Source organism: Hylobates moloch, unplaced genomic scaffold (genome assembly GCF_009828535.3).
Source record: "Hylobates moloch isolate HMO894 unplaced genomic scaffold, HMol_V3 SCAFFOLD_15, whole genome shotgun sequence".
Lineage (NCBI taxonomy): Eukaryota > Metazoa > Chordata > Mammalia > Primates > Hylobatidae > Hylobates > Hylobates moloch.
Genome location: NW_026652290.1, coordinates 41,987,214 through 42,007,890, shown reverse-complemented (window position 1 = coordinate 42,007,890; position 20,677 = coordinate 41,987,214). Strand labels below are relative to the sequence as shown.

Genomic DNA, 20,677 nt, shown 5'->3' with positions numbered 1-20,677 from the left:
CAGAGCAAGTTGCTTTCCGAGTCATACAGATGGCAGTCTGCTGAGTGAGTGTGGTTGAATCTGTTTGCCCTTTTTGCCCTTAGTCTGCAGAGTTAGGGCCCAGCACCCAGGATGGCTTGAGCCCAGGTCCAAGCACAGGGGCATCCTACAACCCACATTCAGCCTCTCCCGAAGAGATCCTGCGTTAGGATGAATTATTGCGGGAACCAATGCCAGGCTTCTTTCCAAACTTTAAATACAGATTCCTAAATGGAAGCTCTTCATATTCTATACTAAGCCCTAAGAACATCAGCCACTTGCAGAGATGCCAGGAGGGTGGGACCCATGCCTGTGCTTGAAGGGTTTACCATCCAGTGGGGGAGGGTTGTGAACAGCTATAGCCAAGGAGAGGCAGAAACAGAAGAGGACGGGGATGAGCCGTGGGGGCGGAGGAAGATGCGCTAGTAGGGTAGAAAGTGTTGGAAAGGGGGATGATGTGATGAGGATGGGGCTAAAGTCACAGACTGGCAGCTTGTCATTTGAGGGTTTGAATGCTACGATTTGGAACCATGTGAAGTGCTAGTAGATGTACATGTTATCCCCCCACCCCATATTTACTGCTTTTATTCTTTGCTGAAATATTGCTATATTGCTGCCTGTGGACGTAGGATAGTATCTGTTAGAGTTGTTCAGGGGAAAATAGTTAAGATCAGACCCAGACTGTCATGATTAAATAAGCTAATGTACAAGAAAACCACCAGCCAGAGCTTCATGTTAGTTTATTTCTCCAGCTCATGGATTTGTGTGTAGCAACATGCCTTGCGTCCTGGGCCTGTGCCTTCTAATTCTGATGCCATGACTTCTGACTCAGGAGGACGTGTCTTGGACTCTCCTTGACCCCCCGAAGCCACCACCCAGAGCTTTGGAGGAGGAATCGGGCCAGTGGGTGAATTGTGCCTTAACTGGGGCCACTTCTTTAGACGTTTGCAGAAGGAGGAACTCAGTCTCTTTTTAAAAAGAAAAATATGTACTTCTCATTTGTCTTGCAGTTTCCCCAGCATTATTCAGAGGCAGAATGACAGATATAAGGAGAGGGATCTAAAACATCTTTAATTTACAACATGAATATCTAATGGACATTGAGAAACTGGAGATTTCTAGTCCTGCTGAGGCAAAACCCAAATGACCTAGAGATGACATAAAAGTCGGTCATTTCTACCTGTCCCATTACCGGTGATGGTAATGTTTGTCATTCAGTTAAGGCAGTAGCTCTTCTTTAGACATTCAGCAAACATTTGTTGAATACCTGTATGGGACTCTGAGTCTTGGTGTTCGAAGAGGGAAAATGGAAATACTCTACCCTACATTGCCTAAGCTCCTCAGTAGGGAGAGCTGTAAGCTCTTGGGAAGGGCTTGCCACGGGGCTTTCTGTTTATTGAGGTTCACCCTATATCCAGTGGCTCTTCTAGCACAGGCAGAGACATGCCCTTCACCGTGTGACATTCGAGGAGACCAGTCGTCCCGACCAGTTTTTTTCCCTACTGACCTATGATCCCCACATCCCAGCTTCTCTGCCTACTGGTTGGTCTTCCTGATATTAGTTTTGTTCCTGTGTATTTGAGCCATGCACACGTTTACCAGACCGGATATCCTGAAGTTGGGCTGGTTGGGGTTTTGGGAGAGGCATGTCCAGGATTGGTTCACTCTGTGGATTAGGGGCTAGTTGTATCAAGGTGGTGGGAGAAAGGCCTCGCCGGGCAGCAATCACCAATGGATCCTAAATTCCCAGCTGGGCCTGCATCCAACCCAACCAACCAGGGTTTTCAGACAACTCAGATTTTAAAAAGAAAAGCAGCAACCTGTCAGTTTGGTGACCTAGGAGATACATCACAATGCTTTTTACTTTTTAATTGACTTTTTAAAAATGGTGAATTAGGCCAGGCGCGGTGGCTCACGCTTGTAATCCCAGCACTTTGGGAGGCCGAGGCGGGCGGATCACGAGGTCAGGAGATCGAGACCACGGTGAAACCCTGTCTCTACTAAAAATACAAAAAATTAGCCGGGCGTGGTGGTGGGCGCCTGTAGTCCCAGCTACTCGGAGAGGCTGAGGCAGGAGAATGGCGTGAACCCGGGAGGTGGAGCTTGCAGTGAGCCGAGATGGCACCACTGCACTCCAGCCTGGGTGACAGAGCAAGACTCCGTCTCAAAAAAAAAAAAAAAATGGTGAATTAGTGCCATTTTCCGTATGAATGCATCATTGTGTAGATTTATGTAGATGCCGTGGAGACGTCCCCTGAGGTTGAGAGCCTGGGGTGGGCATGTTCAGGGGCGGGGAGGGATATGTAGAGCAACTAGAAGGATTGAGGTTTTCCTCGCCTGCACACCCTCCTCCTGGCAGCGTGCAGTGGTGAGTTCCTGGTTCATTGGGAGTGAGATGGGCACCCTCCTGCTTCTGTGTGCATACTGTATGAGGTGTGTAGCTTTGCTAGATCTTAGCGTGACACACCAGGATGACAGCTAACAAGGTCACGTCTCTGAGGGTTGTTAGGCCCCAGCCCTGGTATAATGCCTCTGCAAGGCATGTTGGGCCCCTACGGTGGGCCGGCTGTGTCCAGAGAGCAGGCTGGGCTCAGAGGTAGTGCGAGCTCTCAGCTGGCCCCAGGGCCCAGCCAAGGCCCTTCATCATCTCTGACTATAGGGACAGGTGGGTGCAGGGAAGGGGTGGCAAAGTTAGTAATGTTGATCTCCTTGATAGTTTCTACCCCTGAATGCACCTCCACACAAAATTGTGCAGGCCTTCCCAGGGACCCTAGCCTATGGGGAATCTCGGGGCAGGGAGAGGTGCAGGTGCTCTGGGCAGTACCACAGGTGTCCCTGTACCCTCAGGTCATCAGGCCCAAATACAGTGAGGAGCCAGCCACTCAGAGCCACTTGAGGGGCTCCAAATGTCCCATTTTCTCATGCCCCAGGGCCTTTGAATAAACCATTCCTTCTGCCTTCATGCCTCTTCCAGGCTCGGCTGAATTGCATGATACAGTGACAGTGGAAGGAATGGAGGAGGATCTAACATCACAGATACTTTAATAGTGAATATGTTAAATCTAATACATCATGAGAGAGTCCCGGGTGTGAAGGAAGAGCGCTCCTTGCTGCTGGTGCTGTCGCATCTGCCCCCTGCGGGGCCCCTTGCAGCCCATGAGCTTGACTTGGCCTTGGCTGAGTCAGCAGGGGTGGTGGACAGGAGGCCCCTGGCTGCACAGGGAGGCCCAGCAGTGCACTGTCTGCTTAAACTGTAAGTAAAAGAAGTGAGGATGGGCCGGGCATGGTGGCTCACGCCTGTAATCCCAGTACTTTGGGAGGCCAAGGCAGGTGGATCACGAGGTCAGGAGATCGAGACCATCCTGGCTAACACAGTGAAACTCCGTCTCTATTAAAAATACAAAAAATTAGCCGGGCGTGGTGGCGGGCGCCTGTAGTCCCAGCTACTCAGGAGGCTGAGGCAGGAGAATGGCGTGAACCCGGGAGGCGGAGCTTGCAGTGAGCCGGGATTGCGCCACTGCACTCCAGCCTGGGCGACAGAGCGAGATTCCATCTCAAAAAAAAAAAGAAGTGAGGAAGGCAGGAGAAGGAAGATGGTGCAACATGAGGGTGCTTCCTACCAACAAGGTGTGCAGCATTGGACACACGTGACCAAGTGACCTGTGGCTCTGAAGGTCCCACCTGTTCCTGTTCTAAAGTCACCATTTCTGACTGCTGTGCTGTGGAAGGGGAGGCAATTAACTGGATGAGGCGCCCCAATAGATTCTCCTATCGATTGTGAAAAGTGGGTCTATCCACTTCAGCTTACAGATGAGGTCATCATGCCCAGGCTCCAAGGCCACCACACAAGTGAAGGCAAGAGCACTGAGGACATTTCAACCTAGATCTGTCTAGTTCCCAAACTAATTCTGCTGCCTGGGTTAGCAATTCACATCAAACCTCCTATGTTTTGATTAAATGTTATTTGAAACTCTTGATATGAAACCCAAGATTCCACAGTCTAGGTGTCCAAAACTAATTTGACTTCCTGTTTCAAGGCCACCTACTTTTTCTCTCCTTGCAAACTCGAGCACAGTGAAGATGAGCATTTCTGGACCTGAAGGAGCATTTGGGGAACAGTTCCATGGAGGGAGATGCTTGCTGGAGCAGTATTTTGTGGATTCATTTCGGCTTGTCTGTGGCAGCTGAACAGTGGTTTCCAACAAAGGCTTTCACTGACTCAGCTCCAAGCATGACTCATAAATCTCCTTTTCCCCTCTTGCTGATTTTTCTAGGCATCTATTGTCCACACCCTGACCACACACTGTCGCCCATCAGAGTCTCCAGTTGACTCAGGTTTACACTGTGCCATCTGAACTCTTGATAGAGAGGCCCCCAAAAAGGAACCTGAGGTGATTGCAACATAAATGTCAAAGGTTGCAAGAATAAGATGTTGTGTTAGGATGGCCCTTCCATCCAGATGTCATGGCGGTTTCTATCTTGAGAATTATTTGCTGACCAAACGATGTTATGGTACATTTACTTAATAACAAATTTTTCAACTTTCTTCATCCATTCCTTCATTGCATATGTCACCCTCTCTCTGAAGAATGAATCATCAGATTCTTGGAAAAAGGAAAGCACGAAGGAGGAACCATGGTTGTAATAGGCAGATAAAGCTTCAGCTTGGCTTTTTGGACACTTGTGGTAGTGTTTGCTTATGGTCATGACGCTCATGAGAGTCTTGTCTTGGTTTCTTCTAGCCGTCTGGCTCTATGAGGCTCCAGCAAGCACCATGAGACCCGGCTCCTTGGGACAAGGCTGGAGAGGGCTAGTGTTAGGATTGGATCTGTCCACCTTGCCTTTTCCAGGTCAGAGAATGTGCCAGAATGCAATGAGAACTCCTTAGTTGGAGGGGAATTGGGATTGCAGGAGCTGCTGGCTCTCAGGCTTTCACTGTCCATCTCCTTTAGAAATTTATTTTTTATTTTATTTATTTATTTTTGAGACAGAGTCTCTCTCTGTCGCCCAGGCTGGAATGCAGTGGCATGATCTCAGCTCACTGCGGCCTCTGGCTCGGGTTCAAGTAATTCTCCTGCCTCAGCCTCTCGAGTAGCTGGGATTACAGGCGTGCACCAACACACCCGGCTAATTTTTTGTGTTTTCAGTAGAGACAGGGTTTCGCCATGTTGGCCAGCTGGTCTAGAACTCCTGACCTCAAGTGATCCTCCTACCTCAGCCTCCCAAAGTGCTGGGATTACAGGTGTGAGCCACTGCGCTTGCCCTTAGAAATTTATCTTTTCTCACTGAATGAATCATTGCAACACCAAAAGCCATTCCCTGGAGAGGAAGAATCAAAATATGGAAGTTATTTCCTAGCTTCCCCAAATGACAAAGGAAGATAAGTGAGCGTCGCAGTTCATCAGCAACTGTTGCTCAAAGGCGTTTTATTCCTTAACATAATGAGGAAAAATCATTACCAAGCTCCCATGTGTGAGATACAGACGTTAATCCAAAACGACATGAGGTCCCCTCACCAGGGACTGGCTGGGAGGACAGAAGGTACACACTCTGTCAGCAATAAATAAACCCCCATCAATTGGGGAGATGTGTGTGCTCGGTTTTGCCTTTTATGATTTCAACTTGTTCTTGTTTTGCGTATTTTTTTCTTTTGATTAAATTCTACCAGGCTTGGTTGGTATGGTGGGGAGGAGTGTTAGGATTTTTCAGCTAACTTGGGACCTGTAATTCAAACCAATTCTCAGCCAATTTCAATACATCATGATTTTATGTTTGTAAAAACTTAGGCCTTGCAACACAACAGGCTCGGGGTAGTCATTTCAGGGATAATTCATGATGATACAAAGTGACCCACTGGGCCTATAAAGACTTTACAAAAAATTCTAAATTAAAAGACACTGAAGAGGAAAGTTTAGTAGTGATTCCAGTGATTCTTTAACATGGTTTGGCAAACGGCTGCCTGGGGACCCAATCTGGCCCACAGCCTGTTTTCGTAAATAAAGTTTTATTGAAACACAGCCATGCCCACTCATTTACATGTTGTCTATGGCTGCATTGCACTATAATGGCAGAGTTGAGTGGTTACAACAAAGACTGGATGCTCTGCATCTAAAATGGTTACCAGGTGGCCCTTTGGAGAAAAGGGTTGCCACCTCCTGCATGAGTGGAGTAACACGCCTTTCCATGCATGCTGCATGAGGCCCTTTCTGGAGACCTGGGCGAGCTGCTAGTCCCTGGGGAGGGCCTGTCACTTGTATGAGTCATTAGTCTTCTGTCTCACTGCTGATGCACTTGGGACCCAGGGCGGATATGGCGTGACAAAATAATCCTGCTGCCATTTCCAGGTCCCCCTTTGCCACGGGCCAGAATTCTAATCAGTTGTGTAGTAGGTGGCTGTGAGAAAGAATGTTCTAAAGCCTTTGGGGCAGAAATTTCACCTGGGTGTGTAAATGTCATTTGCAGGCTTCATTTTTGTCCTTTGCTTCAGTTAGAGTCAATAGATTTTTTGAGGGTCTGCTGTGTGAAGGAAAACCCCAGTCATTTCACCTGATAGTCATTCCATTCCCTTCTTTCCTTCCTCACAACCTCACAACGGCCGGTTGCTTTCCTGTTTAGTTATGAGTGGCTCAGGGTCAGTGATAACCAGGTCCATGCACGTTTGTGTCTTTCCACAAGGTCAGACTTTTATTGATGTGATTTCAATCACAAAAGCTGGACGCTCCATTGAGTTCCCAAGGAGGAACTTCCCCTTACTACTTCCCATTCACTCGGGAGTCAGAGCCGTGCGCACACAGGCTCAAGCCACTCCACAGGTCAGTCAGTGTTGCAAACCATGCATAATAGTACACTTAATCAGTATATAAGTGTTACAGATTAAACATTTCACAATAAATGAAGTAACATTTAACATCAAAAGAAAAGGGGTAGGAAAAGGGGTTAATGGACCAGTCCAGGGAGAGCAACATGAAAAAAAAAATGTCCTGGCCTGGTCTGGGCAGTCCATTGGTCTCACAGGGAAGAGTCTTTGATGTGGGCAGAGCATTGGGCAGTGGAGGCTGGGTGCTGATCACAAGCGACAGCAAGATGGGGTCTGTGGGGACAGCCATTTCTAGCTGGTGAAGTACTGCTCTTATGGCCGCAGAGTCCTCTGGTGAGGACTGAGTGGAGGAGTGTACTTGGTTATGTCCTTGTTGGAAGCAGTCTTCATCGATTAGGCAAAACATCCGGTCTTGTTGGCAAGGTGCCTTTTAAAATGTAAGATGGAGTCTTTCTGTAAGATGGAGTTACTGTGTCAAGGGTGCTGTATACAGTTATCACTAGCTAGTCCAGTATTCTAGACAGCATATGTGTGTCTGTCCACCATGCATACACACACACATACACATTTTCAACACTGGTAGAAGGGAATGATTATCCCGTTTCTCCCAAAGACACTTGTTGGGCTTAAGTACCAGTTTCTATTGTGAGCCCTTTAATTCATGATCATTAGTGATAGTGTGATTAAAATTCTGCAGCTACAATTTTGTGATGACTTATTTGTGCCGGGGACTGTGCTGGGGGCTTCTCTTGGACTCTCTCATGCCTTCTTACAGCCAAACAGCGAGAAAAGCTCTTCTGTTCTCTCATTTTGCAGTTGGAGAGCTAGGGCTGGGAGCATCACACTTATCCAAGGTTATACAGAGATACTGAAGGGCAAAGCCTGGGTCGGTCTCAGTTTGGGTCACCTGACCCCAGGCCACCACTGCCTTTCTTCCCTTCACAGATGTGGATGCTGGACCCAGGAACTCTTGACACCCAGTGTGCCCCAGTAGCTCTGCCTGCCAGCAGCAGGGGTGGCTGTCCTCCAATTCCCTTGGGAGTTCCAGCCTTCCTCCCCGCCCCTCCACACTCAGTGTTCCACTGGCCTTGCTTGATTAGATTCCCCAGCTGGTCTCTTTACTGGAACTGGCAGAGCTCCTTACCCCCATGCCCCTGCTCAGTGGTCCTCACAGTCCTGTTTGCAGCTGCCACAGGTAGTCACTAGGGGTGGGGCAGACTCAGGCTTCAGCTGGAGCCCCTGCCTGCGGGTGCCTCTTGGCTGTAAGGCACTCTTCCTACCAATGTGACCTTTTCTGTCTCTGTTCAGGAGCCCCTGTCTGAAACCTTAGGTCTGTGTGACCCCAGAGTCCATGTCTGTTTCACCCCTGGTGACCTCCTTACTGTGCAGAGAATGTGTTCATTGAAATTCAAAGTAGATAAGAAAGGCTGAAGTTTAGTGTCACTTCCCTTAGCAGGGGCTCAGTAGCCACAGTGTGAACAGAACGGGTAGGACAGTTAGGTGAGGCAGGTGTGCAATGAATGGAACTCACCTAGAGCTTTCTGTGCCCCAGGCATCATGCTGGGCCCTTTATTGCACACATACCTGTGACCTGCTTCCCGTTTGCACCTTGCACAATTGCTGCCTGGTAGGTGTTAGCTGCATTGTGTTAGGAATGAGGGGAACAGGAGCTTATGAGGTTTAAGGGGCCTACTCAAGGTCATAGAGCAAGTAGGTTGGAATGGAGATTTAAATCAGACAGACTCTGAAATCGGAAACCCCCTATTCTGAGCAGCAGTGGGTGGAGAAAGGCCTCCTAAGTCAGTGCCAGGAGGCAGAGCCCGGGGTTTGCTCTGTCCCCAAGCCTGTGTCTGTGGGCAGGCCACTTAGCCTTGCTGGGGGGTGGTGCTGCCTGATTTATGAGTGGAGGATAACTATAGCCAGCCCATTCCACCCACAGAACTGATGGAGACAAAATGAGATTATGTTTTTTCAGAACTTGGCAGCTGTCGGCGGTTGGTGAGGGACCCATTGAGCCCTGGCTGTCAGTGCTGTCTGAGTGGATTTTCCCTCTAGTCAGTAGCTCCTGCACATGCAGAAGTTTTTGTTTTAATTTTAGTCACCAGGATATAACTGTACCTTCAAATGTACTTTGTAAGCACTATTACCTTGGAGCCACCACGATCATGGGGAGGTTTGTGGGAGTGAATGTCAGGTAGTGGCACAGAGATTCATATAGGGGTTTGGCCGTGGCTTTGTCCGTCCTTTCCTTCCTCCCTCCCTTCCTCCCTTCCTCCCTTCCTCCCTTACTTTTCTTCTTCGTTCTTCATGCATTTATTGAGCACCTAATATGGGTAAGGAGCTTGTATTAGTCCATTCTCATGCTGCTATAAAGGACTGCGTGAGACTGGGTACTTTATAAAGAAAAGAGGTTTAATTGATCCACAGTTCACATGGCTGAGGAGGCCACAGGAAACTTACAATCATGGGGGAAGGGGAAGCAAACATGTCCTTCTTCACATGATGGCAGGAATGAGAACTGCTGAGCAAAATGGGGAAAAGCCCCTTATAAAACCATCAGAGCTCATGAGCACTCACTCCTATCATGAGAATAGCATGAGGGTAACTGCCCCCATGATTCAATTACCTACCACCTGGTCCCTCCCAGGACACATGAGGATTATGGGAACTAAATTCAAGATGAGATTTCAGTGGGGACACAGCCAAACCATATCATATCTGGACGAGCCATCGTGAAATGGGTGAAGATGCGGTTTGCCTAATCCTTGCCATCAAAGAAGAGAACCTGTTTTTGAGTGTCTGCTGCAGGCCAGACTTTGCAAACTTAAGTTCATTTAAGTTTCACTGCTGTCCTCTGAGATAGGTGTCTGTCACTCGTGTTCAAAACCTCCAGTGCCTTCCCGTCTCACATAAAGCAAAAGCCACAATGCCCCTCTGCCCCTGGCTCCACCTCCCCCTCACCAACACCATCACCGGGCTGGCCTCTGGGCTGCTCCTCGCTTTCCTTGCTGTCCGGGGGGAGGCACCCTCACTGCCCACTCCCACACTCCCTTCAGGTCACAGCTCACATAGCATCTCATCAAGGAGGTCTTCCAAGACTCCCTAAAACATCAGAACAAGACTTCCCGAACCCCGTCCCACCCAGGATTCACCTTTTCCTGCACTGCAGTGATAACCAAAGAACAGGCTCTGTGTTTACTTATTTGCTTGCCTGCAGTTTTCCCCAACTCCCCTGACACATGCATCCCGCGCCTCATGTAAGCGCCATGAGAGTAGCAGCTTTGCTCACAGTGGGTTCCCCTTCGCCCAGGCACTCAGGGAGTATCTGTTGAATCACCGTATATCACATGCAGTTGGCACATTAGTGCTTTGGCAAATACATTCTCCTGCCTCATCACAGACCCCAAGAGGAGAGGCAAATAGAAGGAGATAGTACACACGGTGCATGGATCAGAGACCTGCACATTGTTAGTTTTCCTAAAATTGATCCCCAAATTCAATTCATTCTCAATCAAAATCGCATCAAGCTATCACTTTTTTTTTTTTTTTTTTTTTTTGAGGGACAGGGTTTCACGCTGTTTAGGCTGGTGCTCACTGTAACCTTGAACTCCGAGCTCAAGCAATGCTCTTGCCTCATCCTCCCAAGTAGCTAGGACCACAGGTATGCACCACCATGACCAATTGATTTTTATTTTTTTGTACAGACGGGAACTTGCTATGTTGCCCAGGCAACTCCTGGCCTCAAGCAATCCTCCTGCCCCAACCTCCTAAAGCAATGATATTATGGGCATGAGCCACTGTACCCAGCTACATCGGGGATTTCTATAGAAATTGACAAGCTCATTCTAAAATTTATGTGGCTGTGCAACGACCTAGAATGGCCAAGGCAAACTTGAATAAGAACAAAGTTGGAGAGCCCACCCTACATTTATGTCAGTAATTACCTCACAACTTTAGGAGTTAAGATAATGTGGTACTGGCATAACAATAGACAAAAGGTGTAGTGGAATTGGGAAACATGGAATAAGTTTGTTTAAACAACAGAGCAGTTATATTTTCAAGTGAAATGCTCAATATGTTTCCAGATGAAGGGCCGCTAAAGGTAAAGCAATGGCTCCAATTGTTAATCTGATAAAGGTTCAGTCATTATATGTCTAAGTCCAAAAGTACAGGGAAAAATCATATAATCTTTTTCAGTTTAATAATTGGATCTACCACTTTAAATTTAGACATTCTTCACCTAAAAAAAAAAAAAAAAGACCTGAAAGTTGAAGGAAAACACATTGTACATATTACATGTAAATGTAACTAACATACCTCTTATGAGTGAGTTTATCGTCACTTCCGTCGGGTGGCCAAGGCTGGCATCCACAGTGACAAGCCATGTTGACAGCATGATGTGATAAGAAGGACACTTTATTTCCTGGGTCTTCCTCTCAAAAACCCATATTCTGACCCTGACTTTGAGAAAAACATCAGACAAACCCAAACTGAAGAACGTTCTACAGATACTCCTCAAAATTGTCAAGGCCTGAGAAACTCACAGAGCCAAGGGGGGTCTAAGGAGACATGCTGACAAGGCGTGCTGTGGTGTCCTGGATAGAGTGCTAGGATGGAAGAAGGATGTTACGTAAAAACTGAGGAAATCTGAGCAAGTTTGTCTGAAAATTACGGACTTTTTTTTTTTTGAGAGAGAGAGTCTGGCTCTGTCGCCCAAGCTGGAGTGCAGTGGCGTGATCACTGTTCACTGCAACCTCTGCCTCTCAGGCTCAAGTGATTCTCCTGCCTCACCCTTCCCAAGTAGCTGGGATTACAGGCATGCACCATCACATGGGCTAATTTTTGTATTTTTAGTAGAGATGGGGCTTCACCATGTTTCCCAGGCTGGTCTTGAACTCCTGACCTCAGTTGATCCACCTGCCTTGGCTTCCCAAAGTGCTGGGATTACAGGTGTGAGCCACTGGCACCTGGCCTGGACTTTTCTTAATAATAAGGTATCAGTATTGTGACAAATGTACCATACTAATGTAAAATGTTAATAACAGGAAACTGGGTGTGGGGATAAGGGAACTTTCTCTACTCTCTTTGCATTTTCTGTAACTCTAAAGTTGTTCTTAAAAATGCAGTTTATTTTTTAATAAGTTTATCTTATGTGTCTTCACTCCGCAGACATCCTGATTCTGTCCTGCAGAATTGAGACACATAGGATAAATGAAGCTAAATACAGTCCATAAATAATGCATATAAGACCACACACTATTTGATGAAAGTGCTAATGCAATTCAACAGGGAAATAAATGCCTTTTAAACAAACTATTCTGGAGGGATGTCCATATTGGGGGTATGGTGGGGGTGGTGGTGAATAATGTCTGAGCCCTATCCAACACTATACATAAAATTTAACTTGCAATGGACTGTGGATCAAAATGTGAAAGCTAAGTGATGAAGCTTCTAGAGGAAAACATAGGATAATTCTTCACAACATTGAGGTGGCAAATATATTTTAGAATACAAAAAATCACTAACCATAAAATTAAAAGTTGATAAATTAGACTTTATCAAAATTTAAAACTGCTCATCACAAGACACCATCGAAAAGGCACCAAGGCCACCCAGAGACTGGGAGAAAATGTTCACCATACATATTTTCTGACAAAGTACTTGTACCTGGAAGAGATAAACTTCTATGATCAGTATGATGAAGAGTAACAGTCCAATTTTTTTAAGTAGGCAAAAGAATTAAACATCTTACAAAAGAAGATATCTAAATAGCCATTGAAAAGTGCTCTGCATCATTAGTCATCAGGGAAATGCAAATCCCAATGAGATATCGTAACACACCCACGTAAATTACTAAAATTGAGAAATATTAAATGTTAGAATGGAGCCACTGGAACTCCTTGTACACTACTGGTGCAAATATGAAATTGTACACTCACTTTGGAAAATAGCCTGGCAGTTTTTAATAAAGTAAGCATACAGCTACCCTGTGTTCCAAGAATGACACTCCTAGATATACACACCCAAGAGGAATGAGTGTTTATTTCCACAGAGACTTCTATATGACTTAACACTGGTGATGTTAATGTTGACCAGTAGGTGAAAGTGGTGTCTGCCAACGTTCTTCCCTGTAAAATGTTTTTCTTTTGTAATTAATAAATATCTTGAGAGAGATACTTTGAAACTCTGCAAATATCCTGTTTCTCCCCAAGCTTTTTCACATTAATTTTAGCATCCATTGGTGGATCTTGCCTGCAACAATGATTACTATGGTATGCTGATGGTGATTTTCTTTTCTTTTCTTTTCCCCTCCCCTCCCCTCTTCTCCTCTCTTCTTTTTCCTTTTTGTGGAGAACAGTGCTTCACTATATTCCCCAGGCAGCTCTCAAACTCCTGGGCTCAAGCTATCCTCCCCACTCTCCCTCCCTAAGGGCTGGGATTACAGGCATGAGGCATGATGGTGATTTTCTATTGCCATTGTTCCTTCTACATTTATTAATTGGAATCTTCTATAAGAAGAAGCTGTCTCCCTCCCTCCTTCTACCTCCCCATTTGTTTATTTATTTGGGGGCTCTTTGTAAAGGTGTGAGTGGAGAGTAGGGAACCAAGAGGGACAGTGTGGTTACCTGAGGTGGGGAACGATAAAACAAGTAAGACTCATGAGTATTTAGTTTGTGGCACAGGCTATAATCAATGCGATTGTCACTCATTTTGTTGCTCAGGTTGTTCTGGGAACCCCTCTCAGCCTCTCTTTTCATCAGGCTCCCATAATTATTGTATTGTTGATCGTGATTTATTGTGTGGTCAGTTGCTAGGTGCAGATGCCTGGATTTCAAATTGGGGAGGATGTTACAAAGCTTAAAAAGACTCCGGAGAGTTTGTGTTCTAGGAAAACCCAAGAAACCCAGAACTGGAAGAGCCCCAAAGAGATGAATGTTACCAGGCGTGTTCCCTTCTCTCTTCCCTGAGGCTGCCCTGTGCAGAGGATCCTGCAGACATGGCTAAAGGAGATGCAGCAGGAGATCAGAGGGTGGGTGGAGAATGAGAATGAGCTGTTTATTCCCTTGGCTCCCTTCTTGTCCCTTCACTGAAGGCCGCCTCCTATGGGACACATTCCTTCCAGGTTTGGGAAGTGATTTCCCTCTTGTCCCTTCCCCTTACAGGTGTTCACAGCTCTGCCATTCCCCACCTCAGGTGACCACACTGTCCCTCTTGGTTCCCTACTGCCCACCCACACCTTTACAAAGAGCCCCCCTGTAAATCAATGCTCCTCAGAGGATCCCACCCGCTGTCTGCTTTCCTGTCGGGACCCTTATTCACACGCCTCGTGACTGTCTACGCCACGTAGGACACATGGTTATCTGGGGTAAAGGCTGTACGGCATCCCTCCATTGTTCACTCTGGGGGTTCATCACCTCAACCATTATGTCTCAGCTCCAAACAAAGTCTCCTCTGCATTCATTTAAGCTCCTTTTCTGTTTTCTGGCACTCTGTGATCAAAATAAAAAAAAAAAAATAGATGCTCAAAATCCTTTCACTGAAAACTTTATACGGTTGAGAAGAGTCATTGTCACCCCCTAAACTTCTCTGTGATTCCTTTAACCTGACCTCAGAGGACTGCTTTTCTTCCCTTTCATCCTGTTCCTTGTTTGCCTTCAAGCTGTTTCCAGATCCTATTATTAAGTAAAAGGGTGTTTCTAAAATGCAAGGGGGGATGGACATGCACACTCACAGCAGCCGAGGTGGAAGTAGCCCGTCCATGGACAGATGAATGGGCAAGCAAAACACTGCCTTTCCATGCAATGGGATATCACTCGGCCTTAAAAAGGAAGGAGATTCTGACCCATGCAGTGACATGCATGAACCCTGAGGACATTATGCTGTGTGAAATAAACCAAATACTGTCTGGTTGCGCTTACATGACAGACCTGGAATGGTCAAATTTATAGAGACAGAAAGTAGAAGGGCAGTTGCCAAGCCTAGAGTGAGTGGGGAATGGGGACTTCTTGTTGAATGAATAGTTTATGCTTTGCAAGGGCAAAGAGATCTGGAATGGATGGTGGTGATGGTTGCATAACAGTATGAATGTGCTTAATGCCACTGAGCTGTGCACTCAGCAGTGGTTAAGATGGTAAATTTGTGAGGTGTATTTCATCACAATTTTTTAAGTTAAAAAATAACATGGTAGACAACAGAGGTGACAAAATAGTAAAAATATCAGCACGGAGCTTCTGTGGCAGGTGCAATTGGAACTCAGCTTAGGGGCCTTCTCCTCACACTGGGTGCAGCTCAGCTGAATGGCTTAGTCAAGGGTCAAGTGAGAGGAACGGGACAGGGAAATGAGAGGGATGCTGAAGAAGAGGAAATGGGTGTAGAGATCCAGGTTTTATAGATTCAGGAAATGTCTGCAGGATAAACATACAAATCACAGAAGATGTGGTTGATAAAGAAGAGCTGTTAGTCATTTTTAGATGTTTAGTTTATGACTCAGCAGCCCTGGTCGTCCAAACAGTATCCCAGGAGCTCAGGAGAGTGGACTGAGGAGCAGCAGCCAGCCCTCCTGTGGACAAGCTCTGTCCAGGGGCCCCTGGTAAAGAACACAGCACGGCCAGGTCCTCGCTCATGCCCTGGGGCTTTGGTCAGCCACCATCCTCCTTGAAAGCACAGGCTTGGGGTAGGGCATCATTCAATGAATTGACATAAAACTTTGAACAGATTCCATCTGGAAAACATTAAGCACAGGCCTGTTTGCAGATGTGTTAATGCTGACTTAATTGTAATACAGGCTTTAACTTCTAAGCAGCATTTCTTGCTAGTCCATTGTGGAATATGCCTGCTGTTGACTGCATGGGCATTATGTAAACAGGGGCTGTGGCTGCAGAATTCATCTTTGCTTTGGCTCAGACCCATGTTTGTGTATGTAGGTGACCAAAATCACAAAACTAAATGAGCTCAGAGAAAGATTGATTGGCTCCATTGAAAATTTTTATCTGAAACTTCACCTTTCGAGAGTAATTGGTGGTGCATTTGCGAAGTGCTGGTTTGGGAGTTCCGACTGAAGACCCTGTGTGTTGAGCATAGAAGCGGGTGGGCAGTGGTGATTCAGCTTCTCCATGGTCCCCACCTTTACCTCGATCACACTTGGCCCTCCCAGCCACCACAGCCTTCAGCCTCCCACTCCCACAGCTGGCATTGGCCTCATGAGCGCCCTGAGAATGGTTCTGCTTGATGTGCTGACTTGGGGGGCACACCCCAGACAGGTGGGGCTCTTGGAAATGTGTGAATGAAGAAAGGAACCAGGGCTGTGCAGCTCTGAGGGGTGGAGGGAACCCGTGCCTGCGTGTGGTAGGAGAGGAAGCTGGATCTGTGGGCCTGAGAAGCATCAAGCCAGTGGCCTGGGAGAGTAGAGGCGCCGGTGTTGAGAAAGAACATTCCTGGATTGTTACTTAATCTTTCACATCTGTGCACCTTCGCTGTCTCAAGGAGAGTAAACACCCTAAGGGAGGAACTGCGGATTACACTCCTTTGGGGCTGATTCTTCCAGGCCACTTGTCAGAGGAGCTTGTGTGGTTTGAATGGACAGATAAACACTCTCCTTTAGGATGTCATAGGCCACTGGGGTCCTGCAAGCAGGAGTGAACAAGGCCCGCTGTGGCGTCACTAGCAGATCCCAGGCAGGCACTGGGAGGTGCGTGTGACCTAAGGCTTGAGATGAACAGATGCTGCTTCACTGAGCAGGTCTGGACAGCAGTTCTCAAAGTGTGGTCTGGAGACCCTTGGGGTCCTTGAGGTCAAGATATTTTTTCAAAATATAATTAACTCATTATTTGCTCCTTTTAAAAGAGCTCTCCTTGTCTTATGAGTGTACACGACATAATTGTTCTGACTTTTCCAGAAGTTACTTGACATCTGATGACTTCATTGCTCCGATGCCTGATGAAATGAGTGCCTGTGCATTTAAACATTTCTCAGCCTTAATCCACATACACAGAAGTGCTTTGGAGACCTCAGTCCATTTTGAGAGTGTAAAGGGGTGCCGGGACCAACAAGTTTGAGAACCACTGGGCTAAGACCAAAATGACGACAACCTGAAAGACTTTTAAGAAAGATGTAGAAGCAGACAGTAATTATCCATTCTTTTTAATTTTTTTTTTTTTTTTTTTTTGCAGGAAAAACTGCATAGAAAATCTAATGGATGAAGATGAGAAAGACAGAGCCAAGAGGTAAGATGCAGCTGTCCCCCTCCTCAGCAGAGCCCTCTGGCCCCCGAGGGTCTGCCTGGCAGAATCTCGCTGGCTTTCACTCTGTGCAGGTGAGGCCACCAGCAAGATAGGCAGCTGCAGGACACGCTGTCTCCGTGACATATTGCAGTGCTCCGTGAGAAACCTTCTAGAGAGCTCGCTCAGCCCTGCCCCTCACTGTGAAATGACACATTGTCTAGGACTTGCTGAGTGGTCTGGGTTTTTGTCATGCTCCTGTTACCCCTGTTGACATTGGTCATCTTTCAGGGCTTCTGGTTACTGCTTTTCCGGGACAGACACTGCTTGACAAGGCAGGCTGACTGGAGCCCAGCAGGCCTGGGTTCTTCAAGTCCTAACTCAGTTGCTGGGACTCTGTGTGGCTTTGGATAATAATAATGATCATTGCCACACACTGAGCATGCAGTCCTCACCCAGCACTGTGCTAAGCACTTTTGTATACGTAGATTAGCTCAGTTTCCTCAGCTGTAGATTGGAGATGTCATAGACACCTTGCACTGTGGTTGGGTCGACTAGAAATACTAACTTGGAAGCTGGCATGTGAGAGCCCTGATAACCTGTCTATGTTGATTCCTTCATTGGACATGTATTGAATGCCTACTAGATATGCAGTGGAATCATAATGGTGACATTAAGAGGGTCAGGAACAGTTGAATGTCATCGGTTTCACATGATTTACCCAAGTCGGCAGTTACTGTGCCATGCTCTGGGGGAAAAAACGTGAGCAGGAAGCTCCTCAGTGGCTCACTGCAGGTCATTTGGGTGGAGGCCCAGCCACAGAGCCTTGGCAGCAGGGGGCATCCTCTCTGGAGACACCCTTCACTGCAGCCCCACTGGACCAGCCTCCTCGCTGTGATCTCACCCCTTTCTGCCTCTGCCACTGCCTGTGTGTGGCAGGGCTCTCCGTCCTCTGTGACAGCCTCATGAGCCTGCAGAGCTAAAGGGTTTGCCCAATTACCTTCACAGAACCCACTGCTTGCTTGTCACCTGTAAATGGTAGTGCCCTCAGGTACCACCCAGCTCTGTGACTGCAGGGTAGCTGTCCTTCCATGTCACCTGGAGAGGCAGCCATGAGAACCACAAATCCCCGGTCACCCCCAGACCTGCCAGACCTGAGTCTGCAAGGTACAGGGGGAGTCTGGATTGTTTTAAACTCCCCCAGCATTTTCTTTAAAAAAATCAGGGAGCAGAGGAAATGGCCAGAGGTGTAGACAGAACAGCCTTCATCCCAGGAATCTGGGAGATCAGCACTGGGGACTCATAGTACTCTTATCTCTACTTTTGTGTATGTTTGCAAATTTCTGCAATAAAAATTCAAACAAGCATCAGTGCAAAGAACTCCCCAGCTTATCCTGAAGTGACAGGCCCTTTACTTGGCATTGGGATCCAGGTGCTTTGCAAACTGTAGGTCACAACCTACAAAGGTTGCAAAATCCACTTGGGTCCCAAGCAACAAATGAATAGACTAGATCAGACCAGACTAGAATTCCTTCCTCTGGGATGTTTTGGTTTCCTCCAGCATAGCTATGGATGGAGCACTGGAGACAGATGTGAGCTACATTCCTGGCCTGCCCTGTGCTAGCTGATGAATTCCAACTGACCCCTCATCTCTCAAAGCCTCTGTTTTCTCACCTGCAACATAAGGGTAATAATGTCTGTCCTGCTTTCCTCACTGGTTATTTTGGAAATTAGCTACAAAATACTGAGTAGTGCTTTTTAAGTGTTCATCATTACATGTGTATGAATATGCAGCACACTTTACAATAATGCATTTACAGGGCAATCTTTTTTGTGTGTGATGGAGTCTCACTCTGTTGCCCAGGCTGGAGTGTAGTGGCGCGATCTTGGCTCACTGCAATCTCCCTCTCCTGGGTTCAAGCGCAGGCCATTCTTATTAGAAATGATGGAAAGAACAGCAGTGGTAGCCAGCATTCGCTGGGTGCCCACAGTAGTGAGCTAAGTCCTTTTATGTGCATCATCTCATATTATCTTCTCAACATTCCTTTGAAGTATGTGTCATTCTTATTCCCATTTTACAGGTGAGAAGACTAAAGTTCAACAAGGTTGAGTACATTGTCAGAGATCAGAAAGCTCTAGGAAGTGGCAGAATGAGAACTTCAATACAGACTTCTTTACTCTTAGACTCTATTCTTATCCCCAGACCACAAGAGGCTCTTCATATAAGACCAAACTCAATCTACCTGGCCGACTAGACAAAGAGTTGCATTCTAGCGTGACTAAGGAGTTCACAGGAGTTTTACTTTTGCTGTCGTCATCTTTAATATCACCCTCCAAACCCCTTCTAGTCCCATCCCTGCCTCTCTCCTGCACCGCTTACCTCTAAATCAGGAAGAGATAAAAATGCATGTTTAGGCTCTACTATACGCAGAAATCAGCAAATATAGACATGCCAAAAAAAATCTGGGCTAAAAGTTCCTAGAAATAAATCAGTTTGTATGCAGTTTCTTTTCATTCATTCCCCTCCCCATTTGCTTTAGGCCATAAGCACACCTCCCCCACCCCAAAACTTATCTGCTTGGAAATCTTTGCACAGAGACCTGCGTAGTGAGGCTGGGGCCCACCCTCCTCCCTTGTCCTCAGATGGAAAAAGGGGGTTAGAACGTTTGGTGGTACCCAGAAATAGCAAGGACGTAGTACCCCTCCTAACACTTGGGAACACACACACACACACCCACACCCCTAAGATCGTATTCTTTTCAAAGTAGTTTTTATAGCAGTAACATGGGAGGCCCTTCCCCTAATCCCACCTAGAGGCCTGGAGTGAATTGTTTTCACTCACCCACTATTTTTGATGAGATTAGAAATGTTTAGCTTGAGATCAAAACTCTCATTGTCTCCAGAAAACATGCTTTGTGTTAAGTAAGGCTTTCGATGCTTTAGGGAATTTATGGTGTATTTGGGTTGTTTGATCAAGTATTCCGAACAAGGGCACGGTTCCACTTTCTTCCGTGAATTTCCATGTAAATCCAGAGAGTATTAATTGAGTGTCTATTGTGTGTTCAGAACTGAGCGCTCTATTCTTTAGGGAAGATGCAAAAATATAGTCCTTGTACTCAAGAAGGAAACAGCTTGATTGAGAGATACTTGTAATCCCTAGATAATGAAGTTCACAGCTTTTTCTGTGTTCCAGTTATAAGCATGTCTTTCTAATTCTGATGTGAAACAGTATCGTATGGTGTGTGTGTGTGGGCACGTGCATGCGCGTGCATGTGTGGTCATCCAGGAAGTAGTGTGGGGTAGCAGGAAGTGCACAGGGTTAGAATCAGACAGGCCTGGCTTTGATTCTTGCCAATGTTTACTGTCTGTCCTTGGGCAAGTCACTAAATCTCTCTTAGCCTCAGTTTCTTCTGTCAAGTGGGGTGATAATAGTAGCTACTTATTGCAGAAATTAAACGCAGCTGCGTCTAACCCCTGGCACAGTGCAGTACACAGTGCTGATAGGGAAAGCTAAAATTCGCAGAGCACTCACAGCCTGCCTGGAGCATTTTACATGCAGCAATTCACCAAGCCTTACAACACCTCCTCATAAAATAGGTTATTCTTAGCCCCATTTTACAGTTGA

At 46.6% G+C, this 20,677-nt stretch overlaps 2 protein-coding genes across 5 annotated transcripts in view; both read left to right on the top strand.

Annotated features, from left to right (window-relative positions):
* The window catches only part of RPL31 (ribosomal protein L31), a 179,685-nt gene that overhangs the window by 48,503 nt on the left and 110,505 nt on the right, over positions 1-20,677 (top strand). The gene's annotated exons all lie outside the window — the stretch shown is intronic.
* NPAS2 (neuronal PAS domain protein 2) overlaps positions 1-20,677 on the top strand; it is a 188,250-nt gene that overhangs the window by 78,972 nt on the left and 88,601 nt on the right. For 3 of the 4 annotated variants that reach the window (XM_032176701.2, XM_032176703.2, XM_032176699.2), the window contains exon 2: positions 17,005-17,058. In XM_032176701.2, coding sequence (XP_032032592.2) covers positions 17,027-17,058 — 32 coding nt within the window. In that variant the 5' untranslated portion in view covers positions 17,005-17,026. Of the gene's footprint in view, positions 1-16,505; positions 16,524-17,004; positions 17,059-20,677 lie in introns of those variants that run through there. The other variant, XM_032176704.2, reaches the window with a different exon arrangement.